The sequence below is a fragment of the Gopherus flavomarginatus genome, chromosome 15 (genome assembly GCF_025201925.1).
Source record: "Gopherus flavomarginatus isolate rGopFla2 chromosome 15, rGopFla2.mat.asm, whole genome shotgun sequence".
Taxonomy (NCBI): Eukaryota; Metazoa; Chordata; order Testudines; family Testudinidae; genus Gopherus; species Gopherus flavomarginatus.
This window is the reverse complement of record NC_066631.1, coordinates 10,647,833-10,666,160: the sequence shown is the minus strand read 5'-3', so window position 1 is coordinate 10,666,160 and position 18,328 is coordinate 10,647,833. Positions and strand designations below refer to the sequence as shown.

The 18,328-nt window shown below is 38.5% G+C and overlaps 1 protein-coding gene across 2 annotated transcripts in view; it reads left to right on the top strand.

The window, feature by feature from the left end:
• Positions 1-18,328, top strand: part of CIT (citron rho-interacting serine/threonine kinase) — a 104,717-nt gene that overhangs the window by 8,252 nt on the left and 78,137 nt on the right. For both annotated transcript variants that reach the window (XM_050923570.1, XM_050923569.1), the window contains 4 exons: positions 869-962; positions 5,718-5,921; positions 6,368-6,521; positions 15,543-15,723. In XM_050923570.1, the coding sequence (XP_050779527.1) occupies positions 869-962; positions 5,718-5,921; positions 6,368-6,521; positions 15,543-15,723 (633 nt within the window). The remainder of the gene's footprint in view (positions 1-868; positions 963-5,717; positions 5,922-6,367; positions 6,522-15,542; positions 15,724-18,328) is intronic.

The following is an 18,328-nucleotide window of genomic DNA, read 5'->3' as shown; positions in this document are numbered from 1 at the left end:
TACTCCAGCTGCAATTGTAGCTGAAGGCATTAAGTTTGATGTAAACTCTGAAACTAATATGAAAGGATGGTGACAGATACGTTTGGAAGCTCAGTTACATTGTTTCGTATTATAAAAATATGAAGACATTTTACAATACTTGAGTTGGCATGTTTTTGGCACCAAATAATAAAATAAATGATTTGCACTGTTAAAGATTATTGAGGTGAGATGAGTGCTTTGGAAAAACAAAGCCAATATAGTATATTAGAGTACTTGGGTGCATGTATGTATTACAAGAATTTCTAAGGAACCCATCACCATGGTGCATGGATATTATTACAATCTGATACTCACTCCGAGTGTTCAGTTGTATAGACAGACAACACATATGTCCCAACCAACAGCAGCTGCTGCATGTAGGGCAGCAGGACGCAGACTTTTAACAGCTGGAAGACTACTTGGCTTTGAATAGCGTTTGAAAGAACAACAAAATAAGTTGGTTCTAAGGATTTGGTTTGAGAACCATGTGATGTTGCATTGCCATTCAAGTTCAGCACATTGATGTGTCATGAAATAGCCATGCAACACCAGCTCCTCTCTTCTCTTTTCTTTCTGGTGGAATAAATAGAGTTGTTATTAATTGTTGGTTCCTCCACCCTCCAGTGGGGAAAACTCAGTAGCTGACTGCCTAAAACCAAAGTTGTGAGTTTGTGAGCAACAATTGGAAGTCTGGACCCCACAGAATCCCTATGTAGGGTTATGAAGAACAGCATGCAATTGAGGAGACACAGATTGAGTAGTAAGGAGATGTTATGTAGAAGTGATAATGAGGAACAGCTACTGACTGGCATAGAGAGATTATTGATTGTGTTGTGCTTACTTACAGAGATATCAAACCAGAGAATGTTCTCATTGACCGACTAGGACACATTAAACTTGTGGACTTTGGGTCAGCTGCCAAAATGACAGCGAACAAAACGGTAATAAAGTGTATATAAACTTTGTCTATGTCTTGTTTGGGTACTTCAGTGAAAAATGAAAACCAAATTCATGTCCATTCCTGATTGTTGATACTTTATTCTTTTGTCTTTCCTGTCTAATATGGAGTATTAATGAAAACTTAACACTTTTCATCTTTGAAGTATCTTCCATAGCTGTAGGTAGATCTGTAAACAGATTAGCTTATACAAGTTTTCAATTGTGGGTAGGGAAAGGACAAATCTTTTACAGTGTTTCCCTTCTCATGGCACTAAGGCTGTGTTACAATGTGAATTCATACTTTAAATGATCTTTGTAGCTATTGATTTTCCATTATTTTTCTCTAAAAGGTATTTTGCATTGGTATCACAAAAGTTCCCACTAAAACATTTGAGTGGACAGTACTACTTGTACGCATTCTTTTCAGAAATCCAGGATAAAAAGTCACATGAAAGGGTCTAAGGGCTTTTTCTCAGGAAGGCCCTGACTCATCAACATACTTAAACATGTGGAGAACTTAAGCAATTGTGTAGTCCAATGGATTTCATTGGAACTATATATGTGGTAAAAATGAAGTCAAATGAAGTAAAAATCTTAAATGAACCAAACTGTACCATAGAATTTCTATGGATAGTAATTCCACGCTCTGATAATAAGAACATAGGAGTAGGGATATACTACCGACCACCTGATCTGGATGGTAATAGTGACTGTGAAATGCTCAGGGAGATTAGAGAGGCTATTAAAATAAAAAATGCAATAATAATGGGGGTTTTCAACTGTCCTCATATTCACTGGGTACATGTCACCTCAGGACGGGATGCAGAGAGAAAGTTTCTTGACACCTTAAATGACTGCTTCTTGAAGCAGCTAGTCTGGGAACCCACAAGAGGAGAGGTAATTCTTTAGTCCTATGTGGAGCACAGGATCTGGTCCAAGAGGTGAATATAGCCGGACTACTTGGTAATAGTGACCATAATATAATTAAATTTAACATCCCTGTGGTGAGGAAAACACCACAGCAGCCCAACACCGTAGCATTTAATTTCAGAAAGGAGGACTTAACAAAAATGAAGTTAGTTAAACAGAAATTAAAAGGTATAGTGCCAAAAGTGAAATCCCTGCAAGCTGCATGGAAAATTTTTAAAGACACCATAATAGAGGCTCAATTTAAATGCATACCCCAAATTAAAAAAACATGGAGAACCAAAAAGTGCCCCTGTGGAAAAACAACAAAGTAAAAGAAGCAGTAAGAGGCAAAAGGGCACCCTTTAAAAAGTGGAAGTTAAATCCTATTGAGGAAAATAGAAAGGAGCATAAATTCTGGCAAATGAAGTGTAAAAATATAATTAGGAAGGCCGAAAAAGAATTTGAAGAACAGCTAGCCAAAGACTCAAAAAGTAATTTAAAAAAAAAAATTGCGAAGTATATCGGAAGCAGGAAGCGTCCTAAACAACCAGTGGGGCCACTGGATGATCCAGATGCTAAAAGGGGCACTCAAGGACGATAAGGCCATTGCAGAGAAACTAAATGAGTTCTTTGCATTGGCCTTCACGGCTGAGGATGTGAGGGAGATAAGCAGCTTGAGCCATTCTTTTTGGGCGACAAATCTGAGGAACTGTCCCAGATTGAGATGTCATTAGAGGAGGTTTTGGAACAAATTGGTAAACTAAACAGTAATAGGTCACCAGGACCAGATGGTATTCACTCAAGAGTTCTGAAGGAACTCAAATGTGAAATTGCAGAACTACTAACTGTAGTCTGTAACCTATCATTTAAATCAGCTTCTGTACCAAATGACTTGAGGATAGCTAATGTGCTGCCAATTTTTAAAAAGGGCTCCAGAGGCGATCCCACCCATTACAGGTCAGTAAGCCTGACTTCAGTACTGGGCAAACTGATTCAAACTATAGTAAAGAACAAAATGATCAGATATATAGATGAACATAATTTGTTGGGGAAGAGTCAACGTGGTTTTTGTAAAGGGAAATCATGCCTCACCAATCTACTAGAATTCTTTGAGGGGGTCAACAAGCATATGGACAAGGGGGATGTAGTGGATACAGTGTACTTATATTTTCAGAAAGCCTTTGACAAGATCCCTCACCAACTCTTAGGCTACGTCTTCACTACCGCCATATCGGCGGGTAGCAATCGATTGCTTGGGGATTGATATATCGCGTCTCATCTAGACACGATATATCGATCCCCGAACACGCTTATATCGATTCTGGAACTCCACCAACCTGAACGGAGTTGTGGAGTCGACATGGGGAGCCGCGGACATCGATCCCACACCATGAGGACGGTGAGTAATTCGATCTTAGATACTTCGACTTCAGCTACGTTATTCACATAGCTGAAGTTACATATCTGAGATCGATTTTCCCCCGTAGTGTAGACCAGCCCTCAAGCATGGTAAGCTGTCATGGGATAATAGGGAAGGTCCTCTTATGGATTGGTAACTGGTTAAAAGATAGGAAACAAAGGGTAGGAATAAATGGTCAGTTTTCAGAATGGAGAGAGGTAAATAGTGGTGTCCCCCAGGAGTCTGTACTGGGCCCAGTCCTATTCAACATATTCACAAAAGATCTGAAAAAAGGGGTAAATAGTGAGGTGGCAAAATTTGCAGATGTTACAAAACTACTCAAGATAGTTAAGTCCCCGGCAGATTGCGAAGGACTACGAAACTGGGTGACTGAGCAATAAAATGGCAGATGAAATTCAGTGTTGATAAATGCAAAGTAATGCACATTGGAAAACATAGTTCCAACTATATATATAAAATGTTGGGGTCTAAATTAGCTGTTACCACTCAAGAAAGAGATCTTGGAGTCATTGTGGATAGTTCTCTGAAAACATCCACTCAATGTGCAGCGGCAGTCAAAAAAGCAAACAGAATGTTCAGAATCATTAAGAAAGGGATCGATAAGACAGAAAATATCATATTGCCTCTATATAAATCCATGGTATGCCCATGTCTTTAATACTGCATGCAAATGTGGTCTCCCCATCCGAAAAAAGATATATTGGAACTGGAAAATGTTCAGAAAAGGGCAACAAAAATGATTAGGGGTATGGAACGGCTGCCATATGAGGAGAGATTAATAGGACTGAGACTTTTCAGCTTGGAAAAGAGACGACTAAGGGGGGATATGATAGAGGTTTATAAAATTGTGACTGGTGTGGAAAAAGTAAATAAAGTGTTGTTCACTCCTCATAACACAGTAACTAGGGGGTCACCAAATGAAATTACTAGGCAGCAGATTTAAAACATATAAAACAAAGTATTTTTTCACACAACGCAGAGTCAACCTGTGAAACTCCTTGCCAGAGGATGTTGTGAGGTTCCAAGACTATAACAGGGTTCAAAAAAGAACTAGATAAGTTCCTGGAGGATAGGTCCATCAATGGCTATTAGCCAGGATGGATAGGGATGGTGTCCTTGGCTTCTGTTTGCCAGACGTTGGGAATGGGTGATGGGATGGATAACTTAATGGTTACCTATTCTGTTCGTTCCCTCTGGGGCACCTGGCATTGGCCACTGTCGGAAGACAGGATACTGGGCTAGGTGGACCTTTGGTCTGATCCAGTATAGTTGTTCTTAGGTACTTATAAGTCTTGCGGAATCAGGGCTAAATGTATTCAAAGTGTGCATGAAGGTGGCATATCTTGAACTCTGTTGATGCTCCAGTTTTAAAAGTAGTCATATTGCAGTATTCTGGGGTTAGATTCTGAACACATTGCTTTCTAAGTGAATAAAACCTTATTTAGGTTTAGTTTTTTTTCCAAGCTGTTTCTAAATTTAAAATACCGTGTCCATTTTAAGAAGTGAGAATTTGAAATTAAAATATTTAGAAGCTGTATTTATAAATAAAATATACATTTCTAGTCTAGAGCCTGCTTTTGTTGTGTATATTTGGAATTTATATAAAGAGCCTTTCTTTATCGTGATCTTCTCTTGTATACTGTACTTGTCCCAATCTTTCTTTTGTCAGAGTCCCCGTACCTTCTTATTACCTTCCATGTTTACTCTTTTCTCCTTTTTCTCATGTCTTCTATTCCTTCAACCTCCTGACTATTGCGTTGCTCTCCCCTGCTGTTTTGTTTCATCCTTATGCCAGTAGCAGTCTGAAAATGACTGTAATTCTGATTCCTGAAGAACCTGTTTAGAGCACTTCAGAGACCACGATTCCAGTAAATTTTAGTTTCTGGTGGCATACGCAGAATGGAATAGTAGGGGAGAATGATGAATGAAGTGTAGGGCCAGGAAGTCATGCTGAGAAATGTTGATCCCTAAATTTCACTTGTGTATGAGAATTTAGCTATACACTCCCAATAATGTCAGTGAAGGTTGCATCACTGGGCTATACATACCACTTAAAACATCAGAGGTTAGTGCATGTGGTACCTCATGCTCTTTAGAATGCAACATTCTAAGTCTTGGTTACTTCAGTTGCATGTGGTTTGTAGAAACAATTAGCTCTTTTAATCTATGTTAACTCACTCCATGTGGTGTATAGTTTTATCAGAAGTTATTAATTTTCAGTTTCCCCAACACTGTAACTAACTCTATATTAATTATCTTGCTCTCTGATTCTTTTATGGGAAAGTTCCTACTTATAAATTTACTTGTAAACAGTGGTGTAAAACCAGATGCCTCTGTTCTTTATAAGCATGATGAAAAATTAATTTCAGTGACAGGAAAATAATTGAGGGCAAAACTGTAACTTCACATGCAATGTCTTTATTTCCAGGTGAATGCCAGGCTGCCTGTTGGCACCCCAGACTACATGGCACCAGAGATGCTAACTGTTTTGAACGGGGATGGTAAAGCTTCACATGGCCCAGAGTGCGATTGGTGGTCTTTGGGAATCATTGCTTATGATATGATTTATGGAAAATCTCCATTCACTGAAGGGACCTCAACAAAAACATTTAATAACATCATGAACTTCCAGGTAGAGAGGCCTTTCCTATATTTCAGGATAAAGAAGGCTAGAACTAAAAATTCCTCTTTTCTACAGCTGGAAAAAGGAGGTTCTATATGTCTGTTATTTTGTCACATTCTAAGCATTCTATGAAACATGTATTGAAAATATTTCCCATATTCTCCTTCAATGTATGTCAATCATTTGACTATCTCAGGTTACTTCATTAATTATTATAAGAATTGTCTATGCAATTCATCAGTTAAGAAAGATTTCTCTGTGTCATGCTGTAGTATTGATAAGATCTTCTTTGATGCACTGTGAAATTGTCACAAAGTATCTATTAGCAAAATACTTTCATTCCCATCTTGAATCTTAAAGTTTTTGGCATATCTCAGGTTAATGAAGATTTGAACTTAACAGCTTCAGATTCTCTTTTCCTACTGAGCAAAGAAATATTTTTATTTCAAATGCAGAGGTTCTTGAAGTTCCCAGAAGATGTGAAAGTCAGTAATGAATTTCTTGATCTGGTCCAGAGTCTGCTATGTGGGCCAAAGGAGAGGCTAGATTATGAGGGTCTCTGCTGCCATCCATTCTTCTCTAAAATTGACTGGAATAACATCCGTAATAGTAAGCAGAACAATATTATATTAAAAATAGGTCCTTGATAACATGTGCATATGAGTAAAATGAGTATTTGCTGAGTGTTTGAATTGATTAATCATTTAAAAAAAGAAGCAGTACTGCATTATGACAGCATAAATGTTTTGAGGAATGATTTATTTATTATGTTTTATGGCTAGGATATGTTAATATACTGTATGTTATAACCTCACAGGTGAAAATTTAAGTAAAGAATGATATAAAATACAAATATTCCTGCAACTCTTTCCCACTCCAGTCTGCCTACACCTTTATTTTATTTTTGTTTTGTAGTTTATTAATCTTCTCTCCTCTTACCACCTCATGATTCAATTTGTTATATATGAATCATGCTCCTTTTACCTTCTGTTTGTAGTGACCTATGTCATGGTTGCTATCAGAATGGAGTTTATGCTACTAGAAACTAAAGTAGAACAGGGATTCCCAAACTTTTTCATAGTGTGAATCACATCTAAATAGAGATTTTCTTGTGGACATGCCTGTTCACAATTGTACGGTCCACCTTCTCCCCTGTTGATAGAATAAACGCCTGTGTGGCAAATACTTTTCCTTGTAAACAATGCCTGTAATATTAGGAAAGTAATGCAGTTTAGCTGCTGGAAATACTGAGGCGCCAGCACCGCATGTGAAGCCAAGTACTTCATTCACCAGTGGTCCTTGAACCTCTGATTTTTAGAATACTATTCAGTTATTTAAACTGTGAAATCCTTGGGGCAAGGACCATGTCTTCCTTACATTTGGTACAGAGCTAAACAGATTGGCTACTCTGATTATTAAGCACCATGAGAATAGTCTAGATTCTATGATTACTATTAGGCTGAGACTGCCAGCCTCAGATGACTATTTGTCCTCTTACTTTGGGGATTCTCGGGTTGAATATTGACTCTCTTCTTCTTTTCAGCTTCAAGAATCCTAAACTTTTAGAACAGCTATGCTATCAAAACTGTTGGTTGTTACCTTTATAATATCACTGAGTTTTGATTGAGAAGTTTCTTCTTATTTCAGCATGTCTGGTGCAGATTTCAGCTCATGCTTCATCTTTCTCTTGAGCCGTCTCTACTAGTTCACCAGTTTTTGTTCTCGAGGTTCCTATATTGATTGAGTTTAGACCTTAATCTTTTCAAAGGTACTTTGGATGCTGTGGAAAATGGTGAATTGGAATCCATTCCAGTGCCCCCTTGGCAATCTGCTTGTCTGGCATTCTGGAAACTGCCCAAGTTAGTTGGTGTTGCCTTGCCGCTTCACAGGAGAACAATGATGCTGACTGACTATTCAGTTGTTAGGCATTCTTGGGGTTCTTTTGAATGCCCAAACAGCCATGCGAGCAAAAAGGAAAAATCCAACCCCCCAAAATCTCCAAACCTATTTCCATCTGTAACTGGACAGAAAACTGTGCCCTAGTCTGTTACATACAGACCTTGCCATGGTGAGATCAATACAGTTGTGAACTATAGGCTAAATTATTATGACTCATGTAGGAATGAAGCCATACCCCATGAAAAAGCTCGAATTGGTACAAAACACAGCAGTACTTCTGCTTTTAGCAACAGAATGAATACATCACCCTGGTGCTTTGCTCTCTGTACTTGTTCCCCATTAACTAAGTTTGTCCAGGTCAGTGTCTGTCTTACTATTCAGAGCTGTCAGGAGTTAGCTTCCAGAAAGATTGCTGCTCTCTCCATCAGCTTGACTTCTCATGACAGCAATGTTCAACTGGAGCAATGAAACTGTCAACCAGTAGTGGGATACTTTTGAGAGCAGGAAGTGGAACTTTCACAGGAGCTAGACATAGCCGATGGAGCTCGCTCCCATGAGCTGTTGATCATGAACCTAACCACTTTCAGAATAAAATGTAAAACTTATTCCTTTGACATGTCTTTCGCTAAATAAGTTCTATATGCGCACACACACAGATACTCACCTATAAAACAATCATGTTATTGCTCTTTCAGGATGAGAAGGAAGAAAGTGATAGTGTGTTACTTCCTAAGTATTTGGGAGGTACTGTTGTAACTAGGGCTATTTAAGCTCCTAGATTATCAGCCTAACTCTACCCCTTTCAGCTTAGAATTTGTGCTGTTAATACTGACAAAAACATCCTATTAACTTTTTGTTGTTATGGGAACTTATAAACCAATTATTGAATTTGCATTTAAACCGTATCTTCTCTTCCCCTGAGATAGTCACTTCTATAAAGCTTCCAACCTCCATGGGTTCAGGCAGCTGGAATCTGAAGTCAGCTCCTAAATGCAGAAGTAGACTGTAGCTCCACGTAAGCCCCCAGGTCAGCCACTGAACCTGCTCCAGTAGGTGTTTGAAAAGCTTTTTGTTGTTAGTGCTGTCCTTGCCCTGTATTTATCTACTTTTGCTGCTTACTGAAGTTTATTATTACAGAACATTTACTTCCTAAAGATTGCATGTTGATTTACTTGACATAATGTACTGCAAAAGGTTTGGATTCTGTATTTAGTATTTTACATACAGTAAAAATTATATTGGTAGCCAGAATAATTATACTTATCTGTCAGTTAAATAATAATCAGGGTTTAGACTGGAAAATTCAGAACATTGCTCTTTAAAGTATGTAAAAGAATACAGAATAAGAGAGATGAAGGACACTGGGTATTATGTGCTGCTTGCTTACTGGCCAGAAGATTGCAAGCTATCCAATAAGCTTTTCATAACTGTAGTTTCATGGTTTTTTAAAGTCAGTAAATTACATTAGCCATTTAATTTGAATCTAAAATTACAAACTTAATCTCATGAAGTACAGTTGAGAAGTGGTCAGGAGGATTTTTACCTTAATCTAAATACAAAACACATAGGGCAAGGACAGTATTTCCTTTGGGGATTGTCCTGTAGTTGCTCTTTGGCAAAGTCCAAAGGAAAATGGCAGCAGTCATAGTAGTAACTAACAGCGCAGCAACTAACAGAAGGTCTTGAAGGGCAGGGCAGAATATTGACCTGTATGAAATTAATCCAAAAATATCTGAGAAGAAAGGAAGGAACTTTACATCTTGGTGCAAAGGAAGGTGTGTGATAGAGAGCTGGACACTCCTCTGGAGAAATGGCTTCATAAAAAAAAAAAAAAAATCCACTGTATTTATTCTTCCCAATCTGTGATGCCTGAGGCAGTGTCATAACAGAGGAGAGATCCAAGTGAACCTATTGGTGCTGAAGCATTTGTTCTTCTCTGACCTGGTCTGAGGAATGATCTCATGGCTTTGGGAAGATCACTCCTCTTGTTAATGGCAATGGACAATGTAGCCAAATACATAGTGATATTTTTTCCCCCATTATTGCTCTTTCATACAGCAAGCCAAATGTTTTGGCTGCATACCCCTCTTAGGAGAGAACGGGAAATAGTGTTCATATCAGAGGATTCCATAAGGGTTGGAGTAGCATTTGAATATGGGAAATTGAAAAGCAAAGGAAACTGAAGCAATTACTTGGGATTTTCAGAAGTACCCTCCTGATGAAAGATGATAGTTTAATAAGCAGGATAAAATGTTTAAGATTAGCAAGCAGAAAGTGAGTTGTAAAAAAGGTTAGTGGACAGGAGGAAACAGAATCAGGGAGAATATGGCGGAGAGAGGAAATGTGAAAACTACTTGAAAAGACATATCTTCCTGTTTCTATTTGCATGGCGTTTGTATTATATTGAGGTATTTATGTAATGTAATTTTTTTGAGAAATGGGGTCTCAGGAACAGTTTACCAGTATAAGTGACTCCAAATCATGCATCCTTACAATATGATAGTCTGTTCTGCAAGACGTACATTGTGGGAATGTTTCCCACAAATTAAATCTGGATAGCTGAATGTCAGGAACTTGTCAAACTTGTAAGGCTTTTAAAGTTCACTTCAGATATTCCAGAATTGAGATCATCTCATGTTTGAGCTCTCGTATCTCCCAAATGCCTTATTGACAACTTTCCAGAAAAAACTGATCATTGTCCTAAAATATTTTAATTTTTTTAGGTTGGATGAAGTTACAAGAGGGTCAAAAAAGGGCCAGTTTCTGCTTTCATCAGGATGAGATTATCCTGTCTGTTTAAACGGTTGAGAAAAGAGAGGTTCTTAAATTTAATACTTGGGCAGAAATGAACTGTGATTGAGATCTGAGTTCTTCCCATATATGTGGGCTCTGCACACTAGTTCATGCTGCCAGACATACAACCCCATATGGTTTGTAACTGCAGTTGTGTACACAGATGTGTCCTCCAGAAAAATGGTGTCTCTTAGAGGCAATTTCACAAGGGTCCATAAGAATTTAGCTCATGGAATGCCTGCTTGCTGTCTGCATCCCTTTTCTGCATGGTCTCCCAGATAAAAGATGGCTTTTTCACATCTAAAAGCAGACAGACCTTGCTGAAATGTTTCTAGCATGGCATAAGTTAGTATGACCTGAGCCATTTTATTTGTCGTCTGCTGTACTGATGAGGGAGAAAAAGCTTGTGTGTGAATATTTTAGAATGGGCTTAAGGAAAAATTAGGGCTTTTTGCCATCTACTATAGTGTCTTGTATCTTATAAATTCACTCACTTTTTTGGCACATGGCACGTAGTTCTCAAATTACTTATTTGCATTGTTTTTATATTATATGGTGATAACTATTACATTTTGTATTTTTTTTCACTAAGATATTGTTGGTCTTCAGTAATAAAAAATACATGGTTTGTTTTTTCTTTTTATTAATCACCAGTTTGGTAGGCAGTAACTGAAGCCAACACAAATTTGGAGGGACACTGCTGTTAACTGAAATAAGAATATATCTTGGGGAGATAATTGCCTTCAAACAATGGAAAGGATTCTAAAGTAGCATCTTGTACAGTTAGTGAATATTGTTTATAGCTGGGATAGGCCTATTGTGTATTATAACCTTTTGTAGTTAGGCGTTTCTAGATCAAATATTCTTAAAGATATAATTCAGAGCTGATGCTGTCCTTCGGGTTTTCCATAAATATTACTGAAAGCACAAGATACTAATGCTCAATCTACTTGCCATTGGAAAGGCAGTATACATTTTTGACACCAGGAAGAACAGATTATATTATAAAACAAGACAAGATACATTTCTTTTCTGTAGTTCCTCCAAATCCCCTACTCCAGTAAGGTCTGTCTTTGACCTAGAAGAGGGGAATCCCAGGGAAATGCAGTATCCTATCTCTAAAGTTACATGGAAATAATTTGAAATGATGGAGTTGATTGTATTATGCCTTGAACTAGCATAAATGCACATATTAACACAGTTCAAAACCTGTTTTTCATTTACTGTAATCATAAAGACGGTGATAAACTGAGTAATTACTGCAGTGCTATTTTTTTAATTTATCAGCATATGACACCCCCTTACCTCCAGAAGTAATTCTTTAGAACAGGTGGATGAGGGTTATATACTTCCTCCATAAGAGGGGTATCTGAGTAAGCAATTGATTCTTACGTAATGTGCAGTTCTCTAGAAGGTATTTAGATAATGACCACATGTGCTGTTTACTTGCAACATATTACAGGCAGAAAATGATCCATGTGTCAATCAATTTTTATAAGATTAAAGTTTCAGGATTAGAATATCCTGTTTGTAGCATAGTTTTGTTTCTTTTTGAATAAACCTGGAGAGGGAAAAAATGTGAATCTCCTGAACAAATCTTTAGTTTTGCCAGATACAATGGCATGTATTTGCTATTCAGTTCCCAGAGTCTTACTATGACCTCTTTTAAGCGTTCTTTTTTTTAAAGAAGCACTTGAGAATAGCCTCAATATGAACACACTTACACCTTTGTATTTGCTAGTCTTCATCTTGTTATTTTGAGGATACCATAATTATAAACGAATGAGAATTCTTTGGTTTTAAACAAGAAATAATTGGCCAGTTCTGGTTACCCAAGGACCTTTTCATAGACATGCATTTAAACCTTGTTAACCAACCAAATTGCTCTCTTTTCTCAGCCTGTTATATAAGCCGCACCAATTATTTTACAGGCAGTTTCAAGAGACAAGCAGGGGAATACCTTAATCTCAGGAATAAAGGGATCTAAAGACATTACCAAGTAATTATCAAAAGCAGCCAAGCAAAGTGGATCTAGCATATCTCTTTCCAGGTGTTTCTCTTCTCCCTCCTGTGAGTCTCTTCTCATCCAAAGTGGTCTGAAACCTACCTCTGAAGAAATTCATTTTCCCCTTTCAGTCACTGTCAGCAGTTCTGATCCACTTGCAGCCAGAGGTGTGTTTATTGACTTTCTTTTTTTCCTTGCCATTGTTTCTTGATAGTAGTATGGTAACAAGGTTAGAAAGAAGAGCTTCTCAACTGTGTTAGGTTGGTAATAGCTCTTCTCTCGTGAATGCCTCTTCAGGAGATGCAAAGCAAAGGGCAAATTCAGGTTTCTTCCCTTTCAGCTAGCTTTCTCTGTGTCTCTTTCCTTTTGTGCAGAGCTTTTATTAAACATCAGAAGAAATTGTAGTAGAAAATGTAATATTAAAATTAGCTTTCTCTTTCTAAAAGTCCTATTTACTTTCCATCTTTAGCTTTCTTCAACCATATGAAGATGTTGCTATTGGGTATCGTGATGTATCTTGTTCCTCCTTGCCTCTGTTGTTCTTCCATTGAGTGCTATTTATCTTTTATCTCTTTACTTATTTTAAGCATATTTAAATTAGCTCTACCACTGTAGTCTGAATAGAGACTTTTAGAAGATACTTGTTAATGGTGAGAGGAAAGTTTCTTGCCTTTAATTGTAGTTGCCTGAGAATGGTTCCTCTGTAGATTCCCACTACTTTCTGATGAAAGGTGAGATTCAATCTCTCTTTATTTCTAGCTTGAACAAATCTGTTAAATATTAAATGATACGGGCTTATATAGAGTTATAATATATACCTTCCTTTTCTGTTAAGGTATATTTTTGGCTACTCTTACAAGAAGGGTTCTAGACTTTACCATATCAATTAGATAGTCTTCTCCTTCCTATATTGCTCTGCCTCATCAGTCCAAGCTCTCTTTAAATCTTAGATGGGGGCAGGGGGAATAAACCAGTTAAAGGTGCCCATAGGCCTTTTCATTCTGAATGCTGAAAATAAAATGTATTACCTATATTTCTTCCCTTTACTACTCTTTAATTTTTTACTTTGCAAAGCATTTTGGGATGCCATTTGTATGAAAAATGTTATAGCTAATGAAGTTGTATTGTAATCTTTTGCTCCTGTGTTTGTGTGAGTGAGAGCGCTAGACAGAAGAGCTATAACTGGATGTCATATTAAGAGAATTCACTCTGTAATATAGATCCCATCCTATTAAACGTTTGCAATTTTTTTAAACCAATGAAGTATCAGAACCTATTTGTTTGATATTGACAAAGATGATTTGAATGCTGTCCTGTTTGAGAGGTAATATAATTTCCTTATTAAGGCATATTTTAATCTTTGAGTTTTTCATTCATCCTACTCCAATGTTCTTAAAACTATGGTATGTGAGCAGTATCTTCCCAGCTTGGTGGACCTTCCTTTCTGTTCACTATTTGAAAGCTGTGTCAGCATGGCTCCCTGGAGAGCCACTATTGGGGAAGCATGCATGTATTGTTGCAATTTGCTGATTTAAACAGGCAGATTTTTGCTTGTGAATGCTGGTCTAGTGGTCGCTTGGTGTTGATCTGCTGTTAACTTATACATAAATTAGCGTAGAAAATTAAGAGTTAAAAATTGAGCTGTGAAAGGATTTGGCAACCTAGAGGGAGCTAGCAAGCTCCAGCAGTGACTCATTCTGCTTGTGTCAGTCAGATAAGCATCAGCATCTGTCATGAATGCAGGCAGGTAGGGTTAAACTTAGAGCATGCACAGAGTGAGGAGCAGGGAGCCTGCACTGCAGGGGCTGTAATGTTTGTTCCCGGTTCTTCAATTCTCATCAGCCCTTCAGCTACAGGAGAGCTATACTGGATCCATGGTAACGGTTTTAGCACACAACACTTCCATCAGTTTGTAACAATAGGCTGTGTTCTAGCTGCGGACTGAAGAGCTGTCTGCTTCATAGAGCAAAAAAGAGCTTATTAGATTTGCAGGGAGTGAAGACCTGAATGATGAAATTTAAAAAAAAAAAAAATCTTGGGAGGAAACATGCTTTTATGAGGTAGGAATTGCACAGCAAGCTTTTACATTCATTCTTTTCACACGTGCAGCCAAACCAGCAGGGATCTGGGGTGCTGCACATCATTTAAAAGAACTTATCCTTTTGTTTTGTTGTGTTAATTAAACTGCAGCAAATGTTAGAAGATGGGCTGAAATTAAACAACTGGTTAACAAGTTAAGATATTTTAATTTAAAAATTAGAGTAAGAAATAGATTATAATTCCTGCCATTGATACCTCTATTCAGATTGTATTGGAGCCAGACTGCAGTGGTGTCCCACCAAGAGTTCCAAATCCTAAGCAAGCTGTCATGGGGAAGCAAGTCTTTATTTCTTTTTCTCCCTTCTCCAAGAGCTATCTGGGTTTAGTAGCTGCAGCATATTGAAATCTTCCAGGAACAAGATACGTTTACTGATGGTAACAAGAACCAGAAATATGGACTGGGGAGGCTGTTGGTAGAGGTGATAGGCAGAAATTAGTCCTTAGCTGGCTAGCAAGGTAGCTGACTCTATTCTCATGAAGTAGTTTACTCCACTGATTCGGTGGCTTAGAGACATCTTTGTTTTTCTAGAAAAATCAGGAAGAAATAACCTGTAAATATGAGACCAAAGCTTTTCTTAGCCTGGTGCCTTTGACTCAAAATACCAGTTTAACCAGCATGGGAGACACTGTGCCTGCAGAATGGTAGCCATGTTGGTAGCTGAAGGGTTAATCTCTTGTTGCTGTAATACGATTTGAGAGCAGCAGCTCAGTCTGCTTGTGTTAGCAAGATTAAAAGCAGGAGCTGCAGTGCCATTGCAAGCATTGAATGAATGGGACCGTTGCAGAGAAAACTGTAGCTGAAATTTGTCTTTTCTCCCTGTTTTTTCCAACAGCTCCTCCCCCCTTCGTTCCTACCCTCAGGTCTGATGATGACACCTCAAATTTTGATGAACCAGAGAAGAATTCGCGGGTTTTATCCTCTCCGCGGCAGTTGAACCCAGCGGGCTTCTCGGGTGAAGATTTGCCGTTTGTGGGGTTTTCCTTCATCAAGGCTCTGGGGATCCTCAGATCTGAGTAAGTGGGAATTACTGTCTAAGTGAACAGGATCAGTACAAGAAAATCAGGGCTTGTACCGGGGAGGGGATGGGGGAGGGGGAAAGCTGGTTTTAACTGGCCTGCGCTCTGCTTTAGGGAAGTTGACAGCTTTAGGCTTTATCTGTTGCTGCTGTGATTTTGTATATTTAATATTGTTCGCTGGTTTTGTATGGAAAATAAGGCTGGTTCTGAAACTGACATTGCTAAAATTATCATTTGGTTACTTTGCATTAGTTGTGTTTGCTGTTCCCTGGAGAGGAGTGGGCAGTTTGATTTCTGTTTTTTCTGGTCTCTGGAAGAAGGAAAATCCTATGGAGTTCAGAGGCTGAAGTGGGGGTATGTTCTATTAGGTCAGAAATGCAGAGACTGGTTGTCACAAAACTAGGGGTGGGAGTGAGGCTGAATCAGAGATTCACAGAGCTGGAGAGCCACTAATCCAGAAGTGTGTGTTGATGGGTCAGTGAACCAGAGATAGAGCTTCACTGAGCTGGCAGTGTGTACTGCTCGGTCAAGTTAAACACTGAGACTAGGCATGGCTGTATTTTGGATGTAGTATGGGGTCAGAGAGCCACAAGCAGTGCAGGGAGGGGGTGAGGAACTGAGATCCATAAAAATTGGTCGTCATTTGGGAAGGAATTAGGATTTCAGAGAGAGAACTGAGACAGGAGAAGCAAGAATGTAAATGGCATGGTGTAAACCTCTTTGACCTGGTGAGTCCTTGGTTCCTGGTGTTAGAGCTAATGAGAAAAGCATTAGTGCAGCACATCAAATTGAGGAATCCTTATTCCAGTACCAGAAGGTGACTCAGAAATGCAATTCCTTTACCTGACTTGTTGACTCAACATGCTAAGGTACTGTCTTTTAGTTTCAACCGTTTTCTTTCATCACTGAGTTAATCCCCATCAGGGACTTGAACCAGCTTTCATGTCTTTGTCATATTGGCTTTGATAGTTGCTTTTGGTGCTGAGTAAGTTGCTCGAGAGAGAAGTGTGGAACCAAATTTTGTGGTATTCTTGGCTGTTGCCCATATTTTGAGTCAAGGTTATATGATGTATAGGTTGGTGTTCAGAAGGGGAGACTGACTGTCTTTAGTGACTGTCCCTCCTCACAGGTGTTGCCTTCCTGGTCGGGAGGGAGGAGGAGGATATAATAATGGTTGAAAGATGAGATGTTGGCTTTTAGTGAGATGTCAGTGGGAGTCAGATGTCAGTTGGTAAATGTCAAATGTGGATACTTGGGGTTAAAATCTACCTTGAATTATAAGTGAAATGACTTGTGGTGTCATCCTACTCCCTAGTGGACTCTTCTCCACATAACAAAACCAGAATGCCATTTGTGTAACTGTCAGTAGAGGCTCAGAACTTGATCTTGGTGTATTGCTAGAACTCTGTATGTATTGGGATCCTGGTACTAGAAGTGTGGAGAGGGTTTGTGGTTAAGTTTCAGGTCTACTGGCATATCTGTGTGATATTGGTAAAAGGCTGATCATATAAGGGTGTTGCAGGTTGATATAGGTGTGCATTGTCAAAGCTATGTTGGAACTGGTTAGTGGGAGGTGGTGCATATAACAGTTAAGGATCACTGTTGAAGTTTTGTTTGGGTTCTAGTAGTAGAATAGTGAGGATACAGCAAAAGAGAGTCAAGATTAATATGCATTGGAGGAATTATGGGTAAAGTTGTATAGAACTGCCTAATACAGCCTGTTCTCCTGTATGTTGATGCACAGAATCGGTCATATATTAGGTTCCTTTGGAAGAAAGGGATTATAAGAAGATTCTGCTTATATTATAGGCTGAACTTTATATTAGAACTAGATTTTCATAAACTCATTCCTGGATTTACTTTTGGGAGTAAAGAACTGCATTTTGTTTTGAGGAGCAGCTGCTAAATTTTGCAAGGAATCAAGGGAGATTAGGATACATCAGTATTTAAACTTGTGTTGAACTAGTGCAGTGGCTAGTGATCTCCTCAATCCCACTGCTAGGTTGGGGAATGAGGAAGATTTCTTTATAATTTATGAAGTGTCCACTGTGTGCTAGGTACTTTATTGAACAAATAAGACACATTACCTGCCCTGGGAAGCAGGAGGCAGTGAATGAGAACAACAAACAGAAGGTAAGGCTTAAAGAATCATTTGTGTACTTCGCTAGTAGAAAGTGGGGCACTTTCTCTAACAAGTGTGAGTTATTAACTCATCAGTGCAGAATTTAAACTGTCATTTAAAAATGAGTTATAATTCTTATGGTTGCTAAGTGATGCTGGGCTGGTTTCCTGTGTTTGCAGACTGATAGCTCTAGTGCCTTTCTTGCTGCCCACAGTTTTGTGCAGCAACAGCAGTAGATTGTAGTTAACAAGGTCCCTGTTACTTTCACTACATCTGGGATGTATCAGGTTAGGTATTTCCAATAGACGTAGGGAAATATTAATGCCATTGTACAAGGCACTTGTAAGACCTCATCTGAAATACTGTGTACTGATCTGGTCACTCATGTTCGAGACAAATGAATTCAGATTGGAATGGGTGCATAGAAGGACTGCTAGGATGGTTAGGAGAATGGAGAGCTGGTCTTATTGGAGGAAACTA